The following is a 23,460-nucleotide window of genomic DNA, read 5'->3' as shown; positions in this document are numbered from 1 at the left end:
GGCCGGGGGCCACAATTAATAACACAAATCAAATGGCGGGCCGCAACTTTATCAAAATTTTATGAAGGACTCTTTTATGTTTGAAGGAACATTAAATATTACTGTCAGATTTTTACCAAATTGTACAAAACAAAAGTATTGAATTACAAATTAAAATAAGAAGTAGATTTGTAAAAATATTTAATTGCATATTAAAAAATTCGGGCTACAATAACTTTAATGTGCACCCATGTATTAAACAATTAATGTGCAACAGATATCTAATTATTAAGATATAAAACTTCAAAAAGGTTGGTATTAAAACTTACATAGTAGCACACAAATTGAACTGCAACCACCAGAGAATAGATATTTACATTTTAAATTTACAAATGTGTGTGTAAATATTTTCGTCCAAAATGAGTGGTTTCAAAAAGTTAAATAAGTGAATTTCTTTGAGAAAATTTCTGATACACGCATGCTAAATTATATTCACAAAGTACAAAAAAATGAAATAAAAAAGAGCAACATACACGACTATTTTTGTATTTGAATAAATATTTTCTTGGGTGCAAAACCTGAGAAATAATTTTTTTGCACCGTTGGTATGATAAATTCCACAGAAACGAAGAAATTAGGTTTTTATTAACGAGAAAAGTATTTTAAACCCATACATTTTTTTTACGAAAATTGTCCGCAAAAAAATGACAACTAATATATTTTAGTTCGCGGGTCACAAAAAAAAAGGCTTCGCGGGCCCCGGGGCAAGGTGCGGCCCCCGGGGCTGCCAGTTGGAAACCACTGGTCTAAAATGTTGATCATTAGATTATAACAAGAGATTCGTTTATTCTTCAGAGTTATAAGAACAGGGGTGATTGTGAGCCCAACTCAAAAATCCTGAAATTGTCTCGAGTAAAATCATTAATGACGCATTTCAAAAAAATTAATGTCTTCATCAATTTAAATAATTTATATTTTAAAAACATGAAATTCTAAATTAATTATATGAAGCATAATTTAAATGAATAATTGTGTATAAGTTCACTTTTATCTCTAATCACATTTATTATTCTAAAAAAAAATTATTTACAAAGATTACAAATATTTAAAAATGAAAGTATAAATTCCAGTTCTAATATTTCTAAATAAAATATACAAGAATTTTTTGACATAAATGTGATCAATGATTTCTTGAAACTTCCGGATCGCGGCTAGCGAAAAATCCGGAAATCAGGATTTCTTCCACAGAAAATACCATAGTCGCTAAGCTCGAAGAATTTCAATCCAAGCCCACCCGAGCTGAAATATATAGGATTTTCTTAGAGCCAGAGTCCGATTGAGGAATGCGTCGTGTAATTTTCTGTCCTTAGAATTAGGTTATCTAATCTTTAAAAAATGGAAATTACATAATTGTAGATTAATAATATGTAAAATGCAGGTGATATTAAATTTTAAAAAAAGGGAAAGAAATGTTCTACATTTCCGTTCTAACGTAATTTTACTGACAAGGACAACGATATACTTGAAGGCTCTGCCAAAAGGCGGCCTGCTTCACATCTTTCACAATACATACAATATTACTTATTACGACCAAACTCTCACTGTGTCATTTGATTGCAGAAATTTCACTACGCTTACTATAACAGCATTTGGCTCAAGTCGACCTATCAAGCTACGACGTTAAAAGCCTGCTATATTAACCAACGGAAACTTTAAAATAACTAAAATAAAAAGTTCACAAAAATCAAAATCTTAAGCTAAACATCTTAGGCTTAAGCCTCACAAAACAAATGCGTCGAACACAATGATGTATATAATGGCACAATTTCTTAGAATTTTGTGACTTTTATAATTATTTTTATTGCTAATATTTACTAATAACTTTTTATATAACTGTAGTAAATAAAACAAAAAATATTAAAAAATATTTTTAAAAAAATTTCTTTACACATTAGTTACTCTTTCACAATGTAGTCATTTTGACTGCTTTTGGACAGTATAGGTATGCACTAAGTTTTAGTCTTTCTAGTGTTAACTTAAAATGATCCCATACAATTTTGTTGCAGGTGACACGTAATATCTTACGTCGGTCTTGATTTATAGTGCATTGAAACTTATATTTCTTTATAAATCAGTCTCTATTTCACGTAACGACACTAAAATTCTAAATAAACGATTTTTAACTAATTATTTTTCTAAAGTGTCCACTTTTTCATTAGTAAAACTTTATATTTTCTATAAAAACAAAAGTTCTACAGTTATAAGAATTAATGAAGTTTCATAAACTTTTATAAGTACAAAAACAGTTTATAAGTATAATGAAAATGAAACATATAAAACTATTATTGTACAATTTAGAACCCAAACAAAACAAAAAAAGACTAAAAATTCTTTTTTTTTTCTTTTTTTTTCTGGATAGTTCATTTGTTTTGACAAGCTGTAAAAAAAAAAAAAATAATAAACTTGCAAGTTTTAAATAGTTTGCATTATATTCATTCGATACGTAACTTTGAAAAAAAAAGTAACCATACGTATAAAATTGATTTTGAGTTTTTTGAAAGTTGTTTACCCCCCAGAGATTTTTCTTTTTGGTTTAAAAAACAAATTTAAAGTAAGAAAGACTCCCCTCACCAACTCATCATTGCCCCCCCTCCCCTCCTTTAAATGTCGATTTTTTTTTTTTAATGATCATTTTGATAATTATAATAACTTTATCAAATATACAATTGTTATAATTTAATAAGAAATTTTTTTTTAATATGTACGTTAATTGTAACAAAATGAACAATTACCTGGATTTGAAAAAAATATATATATATAATTAAAAATATTATTTTAACTTAGTAATACAGAACGTGAAATACAATAAAATAAAAAAACAAGGAATGGGAAATAATTTTTCTTGTTAACAATTTATAATGATAGCCTTATATCATATGACAGTCCAAAATGGGAACGGTTTTTGGTCTATCGAGACTTTAAATTTCGACATAAATGTTAAAAAGTATATATGGCAACATGCAATTTTTCACTCTCTTACTTTTTTTTAATTGGTTATTTTTATTGTCATTTTGATATCAAGTCAAGCGAGAGCTTATAAAACAAAGGTCTCGGGAGAGATTTATTTTTCAACAACAATGGAGAAATAACTATTAATTGAAACCAAAAAAGAGTTAGGGAAGAAAAAAAAAAGTTAAAATTTTGATGACTTTGAAAAACTTAGATTTAAAAAACTTTACATTAAGTTTATAACATAAGCTTCAACACGTTAGTTTCAGCACAAAGAGTTTGATAGTTAACAATTTTCGTACAAATTATCGTACGTTATTTTCCATCTTTTTGCGATACACTTTTATGATAACAGCGAAACAGAATGTAAAGTTAAAATAGCGGCAGCGATTATAATTTTTTGATGCAGACAGAAAAAAAAAAACAGTCGAAAATCACCTTTTGAAATACTGAAACACATAACAGGTTTTAAATTCATAAATACTAGACATAATTAAAATAGCAATTAATATACCTTTATCTTGTAAACTGGCATTGATTAGTTATTTTATAAATCTTAGCCATAAAAAGATGCTACACTATCATGCTACATATATTTTTAACTAAAAAAAAGCATAATTTATGTATAAAATTATAGATGCAATTATTATAAAAGTAATTTTAAAAATACATTGCCACATGCATTCTTAAGCTTAATTGCTACTGATTAAAATCCCTTTTGTCATCTGAGTTTTTCGTTTGAAATGCAAACAAAAAGGGATTTCACTGCTTTGTCTAAAAGTTAAGTGGCAGCAAAAATCAATTCTAGGTGATTTCCCCCATAAAATGCGTTAATAAATCTAAAATGTTCTGAAATAGTTTGGGAAATAGAGAAAGTGGATCTAAAAAAAAAAAAAAATCGTTAAATGGAAAATTCACTTCGCTATTTGGAAATTATTTTCAGAAGAAATTCAAAGAAGAATTTTTTATTTTAAGAAGATTATTATTTTAAGAAGAATTGTTCTTGGTTCCTCGAAAAAAAATCACAAAATTGAGAAATTCGCAAAATGGAAGTTCGTTAAAGGGAAGTCTGACTGTATATAAATTACACGTTATATTCGATTATTAAGTACACACCCTGGCCATATTATTAAACGCACTTTACGATTCTATGTAAAATCTTAATTATTAGGTACTATACTATACAGCTTTATTTTTTTTTTTTTTTACGCGACTAAACCGGTTTGCACTTGTTTACGTTCGTGTATAAATTGATTAAATGAGACGATATATAATCTAAATTCGACGATTGAATAAATTAAACGGTATATTATACAAAAATAAAATATTTTTTACATCAAGCATCATGTTAGAATATTATAATAATTAGATTAAATTATTAGACGAAACTGTAGTTTTATAATAATCACGTGATTTGCACGAGTTTACATTCAAACACAGATGTAATGGGTTGAGGGATTTTTTACATACTTCCATTTGGTATTTATTTTTAATGAATTACATTATAATGTTTAACCACTTGATAGACTAACGTAAACAAGTACAAACCCAGTACAAACAATAAAGTTGTATAGTATCACCAGATAATTAAGATTTGACATAAAATCTTAGATTGCGTCTTATAATATGTCTACGGACTGTAGTATTTCTTTCAGTAGGGCAAAATTACAGTGGAACTGTTTCTCCATCAACACTCAACGGTGTTTCCAATCAACTTAGTGTAAATATATCCAGCTGCATTGGAATTCGAAGAAGGAAAAAAACAACTCCAAAACCGCAGAGAAAGAAGAAGCAGACGATATAAAATGTGAAGGTAAACAAACAATTACTCACGAAACACACATCGGCATCCCGCCATCGCTCAGCATCTTCCAAGAGAGGCAACCAGACGAATGAATGGAAAATCCGGAAGGAATGCCGATACCCGAGGATATCCCCAAAAAGGATGAGGAGGGCAGGATATCGGCACCACTCTTTAAGAAAAACTAATCTAACCTGTTATATAGATACGCAAGACTGACTTGTAATGTGCCGTAAACTGGGGCAAAATGGTGTGTTCGAATATTTCAATCTCATTAGGCCGAACATCGATTTGTCATAAATATGCTGGATATGGGGAAAATAAAGAGACATTTGTGAAGCAGGAAAAAAAACATCTTTAATGGGTGGATAGAAGAAAAAAAATATGGTGTTTAAGTCATAAGGGGAAGAAAATATCTAAGAGAGAAAATTTTTTTTTAGCAGTTATGAAAACATACCTTAAAATTTATTATTAGATGTTTTATAATTTCCCCTGTTCACTCTTCCTTTTGATAAATAGTAAAATTGTTTATCTGCTACATTTTAAATTTTTAAATTCATGACTTTGCATGACTCATTTCAAGAACTTTTCATCAATCACTTAACGAAGTGACTATTTTCTCCGACAAAAACACAACAATGAATTTAAAAAAAGCATTATAACAACTTTCATTGAAATGATAGGTATAACCAAAGCTCTGCATCTTCATGTTTAAAGATTTTAAATTTTAAAAAACAGAGTAAAGAAAAAGTTGAAGCGATAAAATAGCTGGAAAAAAATACAAAAGCAAATAATTTTTTTCTTCTTTTTTTTCTGCGGAATTATATTCTAAAGATACTTTTCTTGCTCATCCGAAAGGAAAGAAATACTCCTGATTTTTCTGTTCTCATTTCGGAATAAAAAAAAATTCGCCAATGACTGGGCTTGCTTCAGCTAGAATTTTAAATTGATAAAAAAAAAAAAAAAAAAAAAAAAAAAAAATAGTAATAACAAATATTTTGAAATCACAAATAAATCATAATTCGCTTTAGAAATCATGTTTTTTCTTTTTGAAGAAACACCATAATTTTTATAAAAAAAATTTTTAAAAAAAACAGGATAAAAACATTTTATATTTTAATAAAATATGACTGTGAGTGGGGATTATGATACAAATTTAGATATTCGGAACACCGTGAAATTGGGGGGGTTGGTAAATTTCACAGGTTGCGTAGCCAAATTTTTCAACAAAAAATAAGCACCTTTTAAGCATTTTTCAAGCGCTCAAAAAATATTTTTAAGCACTTTAAAAAAATATAATTAGGTAGGGTTGGAAGGTTTTTGACAATTGACGGTTTTATCTTGTTTTAATCGTATTGTGAAGAAAAAAAATCTTTTAGCATTCTTTTTGACAATTGTCAAAAATCATGAAATTTTGAATCATGTAAAACGAATGACGTTTTTATACGCTACGGACTGACAATACGCCGCAATAGATTGGGGTTGAAATTATTGTGAAAACGATGAATAGAACAATCTGAACTGTATCTTTTTGCATAATTTGAAGCGAAAATCAACATAGCAAAGGAAAAATCTCATTTTGAAAAAGGGAAAATTAAGCACTTTTTAAAAACACACAATGAAAAAAAGCAACTTTAAGGACTTTTAAAAAACGAAAATCAAAAATAAGTACCTTTAAGCACTTTTTAAAAACGCTACGCACCCTGTTTCATTTTAAAAATGAGATTTTTCGGCGATCTAAATCTATGACTTTCCATGATTTTTTTTTTTTTTTTTTTTAAATAGTTAAAATCATGACAAATTTTGTTCACTACTGAAACTCATGACATTCCAGGTGCGCAGATACCCTGTATTTAGAACAAAGTTTTCCATAAAGATCTCTATTTTAGTTATAAAGAATCAAAACAAAACTTTTTAGAGTTTACCAATTCTAGCTGGAAGATTAAGTCTAAATTATTCTGATCATAAGACATTCTTTCTTCGCTTATTTTACAGCATCCGATTTCGCATATCCACTAAAAAAATTTATGATCTAGTTTACACCCAGTGACTTATTATTGTGGGAAATGTTCCAAAAAGTAATAGAGTTCCAGCAATGACGCGATCGATTTGGAGGAAGGGAGGAGTTCCCATGTATTATTAATTCAATACAGTAATTTATTCATTTCTCAACATTCCTTTGAAAATGAGATAAAAAATAGACCCTGATACAAACACAAGATGGGAAAAAACCCAGCAGAAGTTACAAAAGAAAATATATTTGAAGCATTGTAGTGTCATAGCTGACAGCATGAATAGGGGGAAAAAATCCAGTAGATTTTACGAAATCATATAAATTTCATGATAGCTGTTGCCACAACATACTAATATTTTACATATGGGGAATTTCAGAGATTTTGTTAGTCATCAAAATACAAAAGCTTTATCAATCTACTAACTATAAATGGTCTGAAATATTTTCCGTTCATGATCGACATTAAATGAACTTGAATTTGAAATGTTTTTAATTATGTTAACTCATACATTTTAATAATAATAGACAAGAGATTTACTATTGATAGTTGAAAAATTTTAACTTAATTCAAAAAAAAAATAAATTATTTTGTCGCTATAGCGAACTTATACAGTAGCGCAATGATGCGTCATTTCAATAAGATTTAAATGAATAAAATATTTTTATAAATTGAAGAAAGATAGTATATGAAATGAATACCAGCTTTGCATTGTCCGAGTTCGTCACGATAAAGGAATTTCAGGAGGGAGGGAAGACTTTAACCCCTTGTGGGAGTTAAGAAAAAGTAAAGGAATGCGTAGATAAGAAACGGAAGTTTAGAATTATTTTTTTTTTTCTAGGAAAAGGGAAAGAAAAAAAGAAAAGGAGCTGTTTTACTCTTTCACTATACGATATTTATGTTCATTTACACAGGCGCTTCAAATTTATTAACAAAAAGTGTAAATGAGTAAAATAATTAATAATAATAAAAAATACAAGGATATCACATTTTTGACATGCGCAAATCACTAAAATTCTGTCTTTTCTCTCTTTTCCTTCCTGATTTTTCTCTTTTTTACTAAGTACGTGGAGCCCCTCTGAAAACATAGATTTTGAAATATTTATTGTTTGACAGTTTTGATTTCATAGAGTTCGTTTAAAAATTCCTTGAAAAGATGGGAGCTCTAAAAACATTTTTCGTCTGTTTAAAACTATAAATTCGACTTGCAGGGGTCTGTCTAGGTTTTTTTTTAAAGGTACCTACTTTGTGAAAATTTAAAAATAATTTGTGAAAATTAAAACATCAACACAACATGTACACAATATCATTTTAATTAATATTTTACCAAGTACTCGGCACACTTAGCATATTGAGATAACAGTTTACTAAGATAAAATAACAGATTTTTAATATTAACATACTCAGACAAGTTTTGACGCTGTACTCGGTTAATACTGAGTAGTTGTAAAAATTAAATATTTATAAGTATAAATAAAGACGAAGATTTTTAGTAATATATATTCAAACATAAATTTATAGCATGCAATCATTTACTACTGCTAACTCATAAAAAAAGACAATTGTACCACAAAGTTTTACATATAAGTATTTATATGTAATTGACATATTACATTTGTAGAGATTTGTGTATTCATTTAATGTTTTAAATATAATACAAAAAATTTATATGCATTATGATTTCTTAAGTATCGTCCATTGTTTCTGACGATTTTAATCAGTGTTATGCATCAACAACTCAAGCCTATTTTATATATTTCTCTCAAAAAAGCGTGTAAGTTATAACATAAAAGTGAAAAGGACGATGCAATTAATAAAAATTTCAAGGCCAATGGAAGGTGGAGGACAAAATATAATTGCTTTAATTTTATGACATTTGTTTTCTTTTTACAGGACGTCCAAATAAAGCTTAACTTGCCCTCAAAAAAAGATGAATGTTAAGAACAAAATCCATTACAACCTATTACGGCCCTCACTAATATTGTAAGGTAACATGAAGACACTGAGGACCGATGGTTAATTCCTTTTCCAGCACAAAAAAAAAGACACTCATTCATATTGTGGATGTCATTATTTAAATGCGTTGCCACAAGAAAGAAAAAAATCGTCAGCAGCAGCAGTCGTGCGTTTCGACGCATGGTTGAAATTCCGCTATGCACTACAATTAAATGCCTACTACAAAGTGAAGAGGCTTTCGAAATGCAACCTTCGCGAACCAAAAGAAAAGTTCTCTTGTTTTCTTCGAAAGGGGTGGGCGGAATGTCGCGGATTTAAATAGATTTGGAAAAAATATTTCTGTTTCCTTAATTCCAGCCTGAAAGCAAAATCTTCTTTTCAACCTAAAGCGGTTGATGTAAATTAAATAAGATGAAAGGGAAAATGCAAATGAATCAGTTTTCGCAGATTAACTAAGAGAATGGGGAACAAAAAGGATGAGTAAATGCTTTAAAATCTTCAATGATTTTGAGTGTATGCACGTATTAAATAGATGCATTATTCTATTTTTTCAATTTGTGAAGAAAAAAGGGGGAATGAAAACTCCTCAAATCTATCTCTCTCCAAACTTTTGTTAAGTTTGCCTTATTGTTAAAGTTCAAATTAATATTAATAAATATATTAAATCATTAAATATAGTAAATTAATAAATATATTAAATCAATAAATATATGATAAATAAATGTATTGAAGTAATAAATATATTAAAAAATAAGGAAAAAGTTAATTTTTAACTTTCACCTAACTTGACAACGACACACATTATTTTTGTACAATTTATTACCTCTTCAAGTTATAATTATACTAATTACTAAAAAAATACTTTTTTTAGAGAAATATTTTATCATTATTGTTAAAATAAATTGTAAAAATTAATAAGTAATATTTCTTATTGTTTAAATAAAGTTTAAATTGATATTTAATAAGTAAAATGATAATTTTTAACTTTCTCCCAACTTAACCCAATAACATTCACCCAACTGCACAAATTATTTTTGTACTGTTTATTACCTATACAAGCTTTGATTACTATTTTAAAAAAGAAAGTATTGCTTTTTTTAGAGAAGTATTTTATCACCATTAGCATGGGTTAGCACAGCAAGATCAAAAATCAGAGCTGAAATTCAGACATAAATACCATTTCATTTATAGTTACATGAGGAGTAAAATAATCAACATTTATCTTAAGTAATTCTTAACTATCTTGGATTATATATATTATAATTTTCTTGAACTACTAATAATTTTATCATTTATAAAAATCAAGATTAAATGAAATTATTTTCTTAATAGACTTTGCTCTTTTCCGAATGTATAATTATTTATAGGCCTTCAGTTTTGGGATTGATGTTAAACTTTTTTTGAGGTAAAAATAAGTTTAAATAAAATAAAAAATTAACCAATGATATGAGGTTCATTGTAAAAATAAAAATTCGATTATACACAAAATAAGTCGATTATATAATTTTGGCACGCAGCTTTCTAAAATGAAGGTTGAAGTAAAAATAAATAAATATAATTCTTAATAAAACAGTTTTGAGGAGTAGTAGTTAGCTCCTTATTCTTTGTCCTTAGAAAATTCAAAAATTTTCTTAAATATAGCCTTCGAAATTTCATTTTGAATACTGTTTTTAACTCTAATGAGTTAGTCACCATTCAACCCTTAAGTTAACCGATGCCGCCATAAAAGCCGCATTCTGTTACTTACCTTACATGCAGGGTTTGTGATTTTTTTGATTTTTTTTTAAAAAAACAACAAACAAAAAAAACAAATTTTTTTGATTTAAATCAGATTTTTTTATTTTTTTTTATTCAAATACATTATAAGAACTTTAATTTTTGATTCAAAAAACTTTATAAATGTTTAATCAAAAAATTAAATTAATATTAAAACTATATTATAACAATATTTTAGAAACTCTAACTTGCTAAAATAATTTTTCATTATAATACATAGCTTTGAATGCATAGCAACCATTTTGAAACAAATGCATGAATGAAATTTAAAGATTGGATGAAATAGAGAATTTAAAGAATTCCTCAGGGGTCTGTCGAGGTTTTTCTGAGAGGTACATACTTTGTGAAAATTGAAAATTATATTTAAAAATCAACACAAAAATATGGTAAAAATACAAATTTATCGTTTCGTACGAGACTCAAAAATAAAATTTTTTCCTAAATTTGAATTTGTGAAGAGACCGCTAAACGGTAGTAAATTTGGCTTGGACAGATCCCTGGCTTTAACTCCCTGTTCTTTAACAAAGTTTCAATTAGCAAACCATAATTTTAATTTAAAATTGTGATTTTTTTAAATTTTTTCTTCTTGATTTTTAAAATGCCAAAATAAATGTAACAGATATTGTTTATAAATGAAACCTATTCATTTATCAAAAAATAAATATTTAATCTATATATTTTTACATTAAAATATTCATTTTTAATCCTATATCAAAATAGATAAGTTAGGCTAATTAATTTTTAAAAAAAATCTATGTACTCCTTGGAATTTTTTTTTCACAAAATTTCTTTATAGAAAATCTGATAATGTCAAAGATACTGTAAACATATTATGAGAAAAAAATACCAGTTAATAACCCTACTGCTTCAAATAGACTTCGAAAGGGAAGAATGATACTATATCAGGAAAAAGAATATCTAAATTCATCAGCCTTTTTTTCTATTTTTGGCATATGAGGGTAATTTCTTTTTAATATAACCTCAAGCTTCAGAAATATACATTTTCCACCAATAAAATATAATGTAGATTTTAATTCCATGCTTTTTCAATCAAAAGGTAGAATTTTAATTAACATTATTTGCATTTTTTTTTTGAAAATATTTCATGTTTATTAATTACTTTCTACAGTTATGCAAGTCTATATTAAGACTGCATTAAATGTTTACTTCAATCTGTACTTTCAATCTCAAGAATCAAAAGATTTTTAAAATTGTAATTTCAAATGTGTTGAAATTTAACACACATCAAGAAAGAAAGTAATTTCGTTAACTAAAATTATTTAATGCAGCAATTTATTTAAAATAAATTTTAAAACTAAGAAAAGAAAATAATTAAAGTATCAATAATTTAAAACATTGTTTTTCAACTTTTAAAATCAATATATATATATATAAAAATATCAGTTGATTTAAATCAATGATTTTTTAAAATTATCATTTGATTTAAATCATGATTTAAATCGTGATTTAAATCAAGCTGATTTAAATCAACAAACCCTGCTTACATGGCGGAAAAAAGTCTTCATACTCTTATTGTTGTCATATTAACAATAAGTTTCATTACTATAACTAATTATACTCTTATAACTATTTTAATTAATTATTACAATTATACCTAAGTAAGCTAGAAATTCTTCCAGATCGCTAAGGGTTAAATGCGAAATTGACAAGAAATTTACCAATCCACTAAAATTTTCACAATTTTGGATAAATCTATGCATTAAGTATCTCCTACTTTTAGATTTTCTAAGCCATGCCTTTACATGACTAATTCCAAAAAATTTTCATGACTTAACGAAGTTACTATTTTCTCCGACAAAAACACAACAATCAATTTAAAAAAGCATTATGATAATATTAATTGAAATGATTGGTATAACCAAACTGTTATACTCTGCATCTTCATATTTATAGATTTTAAATTTAAAAAAGAGAATAAAGGAAGATATAAAATAGCTGAAAAAATAAAAAAGCAAAAAAAAATTTTTTCTTTCTCTTTTCTACTGCAGAATTATATGTAAAAGATATTTTTCTTGTTCATTGGAAAGGAAAGAAATACTCCGGAGTTCTCATTTCTGAATAAAAATACTAATGATTTTTCTGTTCACATTTAGGGATAAAAATATTTCGCTAATGACAAGAACTGGCTTGCTTCAGCTAGAATTTTAAACTGATAAAATAAAAAAAATAATAATAATCAAAATTCTGAAATCACAGAAGTTTAAAAAATAATTTGCTCTAGAAATGCCGTTTTTTCCTTTCATTTATTGAAAGAGCACCATAATTTTTAAAGAACATGATAAAAACATTTTAAATTTTAATAAAAATATGACTGTGAGAGGGGATTTCGTTACAAATTCAGATATTCGGAATACCATGAAATTGGGAGGAGGGGTTAAATTTAATTCATTTTAAAAATGAGATTTTTCGGCGATCTAAATCAATGATTTTTTTTTTTTAATATAGTTATAATCTTGACAAATTTTGTTCGCTACTGAAATTCAAGACTTTCCATGATTTTTCATGATTTTCCAGGTGCGCAGATACCCTGTAAATATGTTAAAAGCATTCAGCTACTTCAATAATGTAGCAAACAAAGTGATAGCGCAATTCTATGGTAAGTAAAATGTTGCGGGACATTTTGTCCTTGTTTGTGCTTTTTTTTCTTTTCTTTTTTTTTTTTTTTTAAAAAAGAGGGAAAAAGGAGAAAATTTTTTAAAATTTGCTAAAGATTCTTTAAGACCAATTTATAAAAGTAAGTCAAATTGGAATTTTACACAAAGTTTACCTTTTAAAAATTAGAGAAAATAGTCATACGAGGGGACATCAAAATTAAACACTTTCAAAAAACCATACTTCAAATGGAATTTCTGCACTAATTCTAGTTGAATGGTCTTTACATTATTTTTCATTGAATTAACACCATTTAACTACAAAAGAAACTGTGTGCCACAAAACTCCAAAAATTATTTTAATTAACAACTAATCTTAAAAATATTTTTTTACATGCTGAAAAGGGGACTTATAATAGGTAAAATGTTGCGGACAGGACATTTTTGTCTTTGTTTTACTATTTTTTTTTAAAAAAATTAAAATTAATTTTTAAAACATTTTTCAAATTTTTACTAGTAAGATCAATGTATAAAAGTATTTAATCAGAATTATTTTATAAATTTGACAATAAAATATTGATGTAGGAGGGCAGCCAATTGAGAATTTTTGATAATCTATATTTCAAAAGGAAATTCATCTCTTGCATTAATTGAATATTGTTGTTTTAAAAAAAAAATAATAACACTATTTAATTATTTAAAAAAATTTCTAACAAAACTTCAAATATTACAGTTGAACCTGTTTATCTCGAAAGCCTATCTCAAAATTTCTAAAATTCCCTACATTCACTGTCTAAAATCAATGTATCTTCCATGTTAATGTCGGAACTTTTTTTTTTCTTTCCAAAACCTCAGTATTTTGAATTAGACCTAGCCAAATCTTTCAACAAAAAATAAGCACCTTTTAAGTACCTAAGCATTCAAAAAATATTTGCAAGCACTATATACATTAACAAAATGCAAAATAATTTTCAAAGACATTACATGATCATGAAAAAAATTAACTAATTTCTGACAAAAAACTCTTTTTTTGATTATATTAGCCATTATAAAATGATCAAGAGACTTTTCGGTTCAATATCAGATGGGGGGAAATGAAGCCTGAAATTGAGAATATCTTGCTAAATGCAACATAATTACACATGAGAGTGCAACAATCTCAACGAAACCAGCTCGGTAGACGCACATGCGGACTCGCAAGTATTTCATCAAACATGTAAAATGATAGGCGCTTTCATACGCTATGAAACAACAATACGCCAAAATATATCGTTGAATGAATTGGAAAAACGTTGAATTGAACAATGTGAAAAGCACGCTTTGCATGATACGTGACAAAAACCGACATGGTAAAGAAAAAAATCTCATTTTCGAAAAGGGAAAATTAAGCACTTTTTGAAAACACCCAATGAAAAAAGCACCTTTCAAAGCTTTTAAAAAACGAATATTGAAAATAAGCACCTTTAAGCACTTTTTAAAAATGCTACGCACCATGTAATAATGGATCACAAATGTCCAAACAACAAAACTTTCTTTATCAGTAGAACTTGCAGACAGAGATTAATTTCGATCACTATCCCAGCAATTCCTTAATTAGAAAGGAATACAATGATTCTGGCAGTAAGTGAGGGGTTGATGAGTAGGATGGAGTGACTACGAGGGGCTAGCTTTCAATATCAATAAGAAGCTACGAATAGCAATAGCTAGGCTAGGAATTGAAATTCATGTTCACCTCAAAATTGCAACCAATGGATCAAAGGATAATTAGGAGTGTTAAAGTGAACAATAGAAAAAAGTTGGTACACAAACTTGTAGATGCCATTGATGAAAAATGTTATCTTCCAAAGATAAATGTGTTGGATGCTATCAGAATGGCTGTTATGCCTGGAGAAAAATGCGACTCTAAAAAGTATCCAAATTGGTTTTAAAAAGGCTGGTTTTAAGAATGCTGTGAAGATGATGACCAAGAGGTTGAAGACATCAGTAAAGAAGAAACTGTTGACACTTCAAATGCAGTGCCAAATTAGCAAGAATGGAATGCAATAAAATCTGGATTTAATGTTGACATTAATTTTGAAGATTTTTATGAGTATGGCAACATGCGAAAATCATACATAATGTCAAAGGAATATCAGATGAAAAAGCTGAAGATCATATTGATAAACCAAAAGGGAGTGCAAAAGAGGCAGAAAAAGCTGTAAAACTCTTACAAACTTTTCTTGAATCTCAGGGAAATGTTGGTTATGGGGGATTTGCTGCTTTTTCTAACCTTAAAAGAATAATCGTAACAAAGAAGGTACTACAAAAATTCTACTAAAAATAATTAAAGCATTTTTAATTTAATTTCTTAATTAAATTTAATTTTTTAAAGTACCTGTGTAACTCGGAACTTCTATCTCAAATATTTTGCCTTTTTCGTAAAATTCGAGTTAAACAGGTTCGACTGTATTTTAATGAAGAACTTAAGAAAATTTGTTACCACATTGCAGATGGAACTTTGAAAACATTTTCAAAAATAAAAGGGAAACTGCAATATTTATAAATCACATTTTAATTCATTCATGAATGTTGTAAATTTGTTTGGAAAATAAAGGGAATTTTTATAGATTGAAATTCAATACGGAAAAATTATAATTATTAAAAGTGAATTTTTATAGATTTACACATTGTTGAGAAGACTGAATCCTTTCTCTAAAATGAAATGGAAAATGCAACATTTACAAATATTTCAATTTTTCAATAAATGTTGTGCATTCGTTTGGGAAATAAAGTGAATTATAGGTTAAAAAAAACTTCTGGGAACAAAGAGCAACAATACTAGCCTCTTAAAAGACAAACAAAGTAGGGTGACACTGGGTAATTCACGATCACTCTGTTTCTGGGGTAAATAATGATCACCTAAGTTTTATTTTAAAAAAATAATTTTTTTCTAAATTAGAGACATGGAAAAGAATGCTTGTACACTTTACTAAGGTACAGCTACATTTACTTAATAATAGTTTATTGTTTAATCTAACAAAATAAGTATCTTTTAAACTGCTTTCTGTATTTTCCATTTCAAAGATGGGTTTCAAAAAGTGCACATTTCTGTAAAAATATCATCCTCCTACTCTTAGTAAATATTTTGAGTTACTTTCTTTTTCTTTGATATGAAAATAGTGTAAGCTCTTGTTTAATTGTTTCACATCTACTGTAAACATTATTATTGATTATAGGAAACTATATCAAATGTTGCCCCCTACAGATGGGGTAATTATTGATCACTGGGGTAATTCCTGATCATTGTCATTTCGTTTCATAAATAGTATTAAAATAAGCTAAAAATTAGTCTTTTCTTAAGTAATAGTTCATATTTATCAAGTCGAACGACTATAAAATATATTTTACCTCAATTTAATCACAAAATTTGTTTTTAACCGTATGCTAGATAAATGTGTTCCAATTTGTCTTACCTTGCTTCTATCTTAATTTTATGTGTGTACATTGTTAGAATAATTTTTAAGCAGGGTTGGGTTTTTGACATGACAAGGGTATAATACTGGTTTAAACCGTCAAAAACTGAAGTTTGCCAAGAAAATAAATAAACTTCAAAACTACCAACAGTTGCCATGCATTATATTGAAATTTAATTATACTACAGGTAATCAGCAGGTTTTAAAATATTTTTTAATTAAAATTAAGGTAAAATAACAGATTTAAAATCTCAGAAATTTATATTCAAATGCATGTGCAGAAAAATTTTGCACAAAAATTGTTTAAATATTTATATTTTGAAAAAAAAAATTTTTTTTGATACTTAAGAAAATTAAGAGGTTTATTACTATGCCTTTTAACATATAAGGAACATATAACTAATATTTATAAGGAACTTACAAGTTATGTTCCATAAATACAAATTTGATACAAGTGTATAAAAAAAAATTTTTAACGTTATACCGAATATCTTTATTATCCAGTATGTTAATTTGAATTTAAAAGTAGTTATATTTGTGAATAATGATAAATATAATTCATATTGTTTATTATATTTATTTATAATCATTACACTTATTATTTTAAAACAATTTTTATCTCTTAATTTTTTTTTCTCCACTTGTATTAAGAATACAAATAATGCATATCTTGAAAGCAAGAAGTAATTATTGAACAGCTGAATATTTAGATATTCAACAAAACTATATAGTATTCAGCAAAATGAAATTCACAAGTATTTGGATAAACTAAATTTTTAGCATAGTAACTGAATAGGCTGAATATACTGTAAATCGAAACTAACTACTCTGTGTATTTAACAGAAAGCACTTAAATTTGTATTGTTTTATGTTAAAAAGATTATTAAGAAGATTTAAAAGAATATTAAAAAGATTTTTCTTAAAATGTACAAAACTGCTAATGTTTATCTTTAAAAATGTCTAATTTTTAGCATAATACTATACACTAAATTTGGTTATAAATAAATTTCTTAATAATATCACTGCAGATTTTCAATAACACATGAAAATGAATACATAATATTACAAAAGATGTGAGCTTTCAAAAGTACAAGATTTTGGTTACTATTCAAAATATAAGCGTTTCTTCAAAATTTTAAATTTATTTTTTCTAGAACATATTTAGAAACACTATCCTTTATAAAAAATATATAAATTTTATGTATTAATTAAATTTCACATATGAATATAGGTTTTTGACATTTTCGACAGTGAGGTTTTTGACGTGACGGTTTAAACCGTCAAAAACTGTCACATGTCAAAAACCTGGCAACCCTGTTTTTAAGTTTATAAATTAGCCTAATATAAATATGGTGAGAAATTATAAGCCTAAAAAGGATACTAAGCTTCTAGAAAGCAAAATTAGTTCTAGTAATTAAAATTTCTTAATTACTAAATTTCTCTTAATGATAGAAAATGAAAATTTCAATGTGAGAGCTGCTGCCAGAGCTGTTGACATACCTTACTTAACTTTACACTCTCCCTTAATGAAGTTACAAAATCCAGCAAAAGTAACCCATGTGGGAACTCTTTCTTATATTCCAGCAGAACATGAGAATGAGTTGGCTGCTTGCCTAAAATGTATGGCACAATACAAAGATTTTTGAAAAATTTAAAGTGTTAACCTTCATCTTTGCTTTTTAAATAAATCGTTTTATTAGCTGCTGAAACATATATTTTTGGTTTATTTGTTTGAGACCGCCCGGTGGCTGAGCGGTAGCGCTTCGCGCTGTCATGCCACAGGTCCTTGGGCCGGGCAAGGCCGACTCAGCCTTTCATCCCTTCAGTGGGTCGATAAAATGAGTACCAAGCATGCTTGGGAACTAACACTGGGGATTCCGCGTTTGGCTGACCACCTGACCGGAACATATGCTCCTGCACCCCAGAGCCCAAGGTCAAGAAAACTGAGATGGGCACAGTCGACCTTGGCCCTCTTAATGGGCTGTCGCGCCACTGAGTTAGTAAGTTAGTTTTATTTGTTTGATCTTGATGTCTTATTTGTTAATTACCACTGTATAATTATTTTTAAACAGCCCATTTGTGATTAAAACTGGTGATCAGTAATTATCCCAGAAAGGATCAAGAGAAAGGGTAATTCCTGATCACTAAAAATTTTAAATATTTTAAATTCTAATTGGATTTTCAAACAAAACATCATCTCATATAGCCTCAAACCTCCAGTAAATATTATAATTCTATTCTGAATAGTTTTCTTACAAAATAGATCTTTGTTTTTGATCAGGAATTACCCCAGGTCATCCTACCTGTAAAGATTTTCTTAAAAACAGTACTTGAACAGTATCACTAGTACAACATAAAACCTGTCTTCATTTTATAAATTTTTTAATTCTAGTATAACAAAATTACAAATGAAAATTTTATTTTATCATGAATGTTTATTGTTTGATATAACACTGAATGAATCACCCTCAAAAACTAGAGAAAAGATTCCAAGCAAGTTTACTACTTCCCCAACAGAAAGAGTAAAAACGTGACTTTGTAAAAACTCACAATTTATTCTTGATTTCGTGGGATAAATTCATTGCCACTGTCGTTTCAATCTCTAATGTTCTTTATTATTTCCCTCTTCTAAAAATAAACTTTCTACTATTGTTTTCGCAAAACATTTCCTTTGGTTCAAATTTAATGTAGTTTTTAAAATTTAATGTTTTGGTAAAAAATTTAATTTATCATATCAAAAATTTAATGAAAAGTATAAAAAATTGTTAAGGAGGGAACATTTTGATATTTAGTATCATTCATTTTCCAAAAATTATTTCCAATAAATTATAGAATTTAAAAACACTTCTTTAGAACAAGAAAACAGAGATTAAGTAAAATAGTAACTTCGGTAATAATACCAAAAATAAAAAGAAAAACTAACGAACTTTTCTGAAATTACATTAATTAATCTTTAAGGGACTAATATGCATATAAATATTTTTTTCATTCAAAAAAATTTTATTTTTCACTTCAGTTAGGATTTAAAAGCAAATACAGTTAAATGGTCTTGCTGTGCCACTGAGGTATAAAATTATATACTTAATGCATTATTTTAAAAGTGGTATTTGCTACAATTAAAAAAAATAGTAACTAAATTGTTTCTTCCCTCTAAAGGGATGGAGGCTGGAATCAACCTTACCCCTGTCTAAGGATAGAACCCTGAATCTGTGACAGGGAACTCAGCCGCTGCGTATTATTAAACTAGTGGGGAAGATTTTCGTATCGTGACCTGCGGCAGAATAATTGCCAAGTCTTGAAAACTTCTGGGCAGTGGCAAGCGAGAAACTAAAAAAAAAAAAAAAATCACAGAAAGTAGCCAACTCGAAAGGTATAACTCGTAGTCACCCGCAAGCAAACATCTACATGTTCTTTTTAAAAAACATTTGCATGCTTAAAATCTATTTGACCCCTTGGCGATTGTAGTTGGTGCGACAAATCACAATGCAGAAATATCCCCAACTAGTGCTTGAAAACAGAAAATTTATTTTGACACTTTTAATATTAAATTTTTTTTAATAAAAAGCTAATTAAATTTATTTAAAAGATAACTAACTTGTAACTAAAAACCAGGGCAAATAAACTAAATTCTTTGTATAATAGTAAATTCATACTTAAATTCAGTCTTTATTTACACCTAAAATACCAAACTGTCACTTGATTATAAATAAAAATATATATATATAAAGTAGCTATTGACTCTTATTCTAAAACAAATAATTCATAAGTGTGACGTGGTGTAAAATAATATTTATCACTCCGAATATTTTAAGATTGGGTAAAATACTCATTCAATTCTATTACCTATTACTCCAACTCGCAAACTTACACTTATATTATTTGGTAAATTTTTGCTTATTTAAAAATACAAATAATTGAATTACGAATTATTATCTGTCACGCTATGTAACATTATACGATAATACAAAATAAAGTTATTTTTAAATTGATTTGACGATCTTTGTTTACTATGCAGCAATACTATGTATACGAATCATACACACCTGTTGTTGATAAAACATTGAAAGTTTATATTCAAAGTAGAATTATTTCTTCACTCATTTATACTTTAATAAAAAGTTTTTCTGAAGAATAAAAAAAAAAATTTCTGCGATTTGGAAAAGCTAAAATGCGATTTCACCCATGGCATACCTTAGCACCAAATATAAATAATAATAATGAAAAAAAAAAAAAAACTTACCTTTTCCGATTCTAAAATTATTTTAAATAAAAAGACATGTTGAGATTAGAGTATAGTTTCTAATCAATCTCCCATAACCATAGTAACGTAGCACAAACAATATAAATTAAATTATTTTTAATAAATAGCATTGGAATTTCGTAATTATGGAGTTATAATTAATAGTTACGTGAAATTCTTTAACATTTCACACACCCCTGAAACGACAAACATTTGCATGAAGATTATATATATTGCCGCTTTACTGTTTACTCATGTTTCACAAGAGACTGTTTCATTCTCCAATAGGTAGCGCTGTAAAACATTTTTCGTCGAATCAAAAAAATCTTGAAATAAAATTATAATTCGCTAAAAAAAGTTTTTGAAGATTTTTTTATATCATTTATTCTATACTTCATTTCATTATTATTATTTAAATCGTTACCTAAATGCTTTGTATCATGAACGTTTAGCCTCCTCCCAAAGCGAGGAAGATCTTTTGACGCACGCGCAGTAAAGCTGCACCGCTCTCTCTGGATGACTGAATCAAGTGTCAATTCAATGCTTTTAGAGAAGTTTTTATTTATTAATTTCATTAATTATTTTATTAAGCATGACATTTTTATAGTCTGATGTCCTTTCCTGAAAATGTGAGGAATCTTTGAAAATAATATATTTGTATTTCAGTATTTTTTATTAATTTATTTAACTTCTGTTGTTTGAAAAAAATCGATTTTTTTTAAAAAATTTTTTTATTTAAAACTTCACTAATGAAACTCCTGCATTTACTATAAAAATTTCATGTATAAATAACATGTTTTTCATCAACAAATACTCGCAACACTTATTTTTATATATGAGGTAAACAAATTAAAAAATATTTTTAATCATTTTTTTAATATCTAAAATTGTTTTCCTGCTTCTTTGTCTTAAAAATATTCCAAAAGCAAAAAATTATGAAGAAAATTTAATGTACGTATGCACCGACGAGCCATTACTTTATGACCACCCTCCATCTATGACAATCAAGGCCGGATTTCGTATAAGCTAAATAAGCTGTAGCTTGGGCCCCCGAGATGACAAGGGCCACCAGATCCTACTTTCCCCCTTTTTCTTTTTTTTTTAAGTTTAATTCGGAGCTGGGGCCCTCAGAAGCCCAAAATGCATTTTTTTCCCCTTTTTACATTGTCGGACATAATAAATATAAATAAATGACTGAATAAAAGAAAAAACTTCGTTGTCATTAGTAGGGAACATATCATCTTTCAAGCAATTTGAGTATTAATAAATTATTTATAAATAAAAAAATTTTTAGTTTGAAAGGTAAAAAAGTTTTTCTTTTTTTGCCCCATCATTCGATCATCAGACTATTTATTATCTGTTTCTAAGGATCAGGATTCCCTTTTATTTTACTTTAAAATTGTACAAATGATATATTTAATGCTTTCATGTGATATGCAGCAGTTTTAAATAGCATTTTAAAATGTCCAAAAAAGGACAGAAATTGTCAGTTCAAAAAAAAAAAATTATATTTTTAAACTCCTCGAAAATGTAGTAAAAGAGGTAGACAAATTAACTGTCTCAAACAAATTAATATTAATTAAGAACGAAACAAAAATGATATCGAAATATGCTGAATCACTAATGAGATCGGGATGAAAGAAATCGAAACCTATTTGATTGAATAGTATAACTAGAAGGTGTTTCTAAAATTCTGAAATCTATCAGGCTTTAATTTTTTTTTCTGTCACAAACCTTATCAATAATTATAAATAATAAATTCGTTAGATTTCAATATTGGTTCTGTTTTTCCGTTGATTAAATGTTAAACATTAACAGATATATGTCTTTTGAAACATTTCATTCTATAATAAGATACTTATTCTGCAATTGTAATTATCTAAAACTAATTGCTAATTGATATAAAGTTTTAGTGTGCTCCATTGATATGTTGAATGCTCGTTTTGGCTGGATGCCCGGGACAGTTGCTCTTTCACATCCTAGCCACTAAACACGATCAAGAGCAGAGCTGATACTTTAAACCCGTATGACATTTATTCTCTCTGATATTTAATAGACCCTTTAATAAATCCTTAAAAATATAAGCCAAAAATTTACATAAATAATGAAAAAAAAATTTCTTGCACTAAAATTTATCAAATGTACTTAAAATAATTTTAAAAAAAGCAAAAATAGTGGAGAAATATTTTCAATATAAACATCAATTAAATAATATCAACTTACGAAATTTTCCTTTTATTTTTACAAACAGCATTAATATAATGGCCCTCACCTGCTCCAGGGACTGCTGGATTGGGTTCAAAATGACAAGGCTACGGAGTTGAATATTAGTAGTCGTGAACTCGAAATTGGGTCGGCTTTGCAATGACTGTTATAAAATAAACTAATAAATTTCGCCAGGATAGCCTGGCTGATATGGCGTTGGACTCGAGTTCGTGAGAATGGGAGTTTGAGTCCAGCCGGCAGAAGAATACCCATGTATAAAATGGTGACTGGTGCATGTTAAATATGTCGGGGTCACAAAGTCCTCCAACTTCTCATAACAAATAAATACCTCTGGGTACTAATCTAGCAGTTCCCTTGTCTTCTGGATTGGGTTCAAAATGTCAAGGCTACGGAGTTG

At 27.7% G+C, this 23,460-nt stretch overlaps 1 protein-coding gene across 2 annotated transcripts in view; it reads right to left on the bottom strand.

The window, feature by feature from the left end:
• The window catches only part of mbt (serine/threonine-protein kinase PAK mbt), a 49,935-nt gene extending 28,848 nt beyond the window's left edge, over positions 1-21,087 (bottom strand). Inside the window, exon 1 of one of the 2 annotated variants that reach the window (XM_087154151.1) lies at positions 20,838-21,087. Coding sequence is in view for 1 of the 2 variants with exons in the window: in XM_087154150.1 (XP_087010276.1) it covers positions 4,822-4,856 (35 nt within the window). In the remaining variant the exon portion in view is untranslated. Of the gene's footprint in view, positions 1-4,821; positions 4,880-20,837 lie in introns of those variants that run through there. The other variant, XM_087154150.1, reaches the window with a different exon arrangement.
• Positions 21,088-23,460: the final 2,373 nt, after the last annotated feature.

Source organism: Parasteatoda tepidariorum, chromosome 10 (assembly GCF_982258835.1).
Source record: "Parasteatoda tepidariorum strain Cologne lab strain chromosome 10, Ptep-v5.0, whole genome shotgun sequence".
NCBI lineage: Eukaryota > Metazoa > Arthropoda > Arachnida > Araneae > Theridiidae > Parasteatoda > Parasteatoda tepidariorum.
Note: the sequence above shows the minus strand (reverse complement) of the source record. Positions and strands in the feature narration are given on the sequence as shown.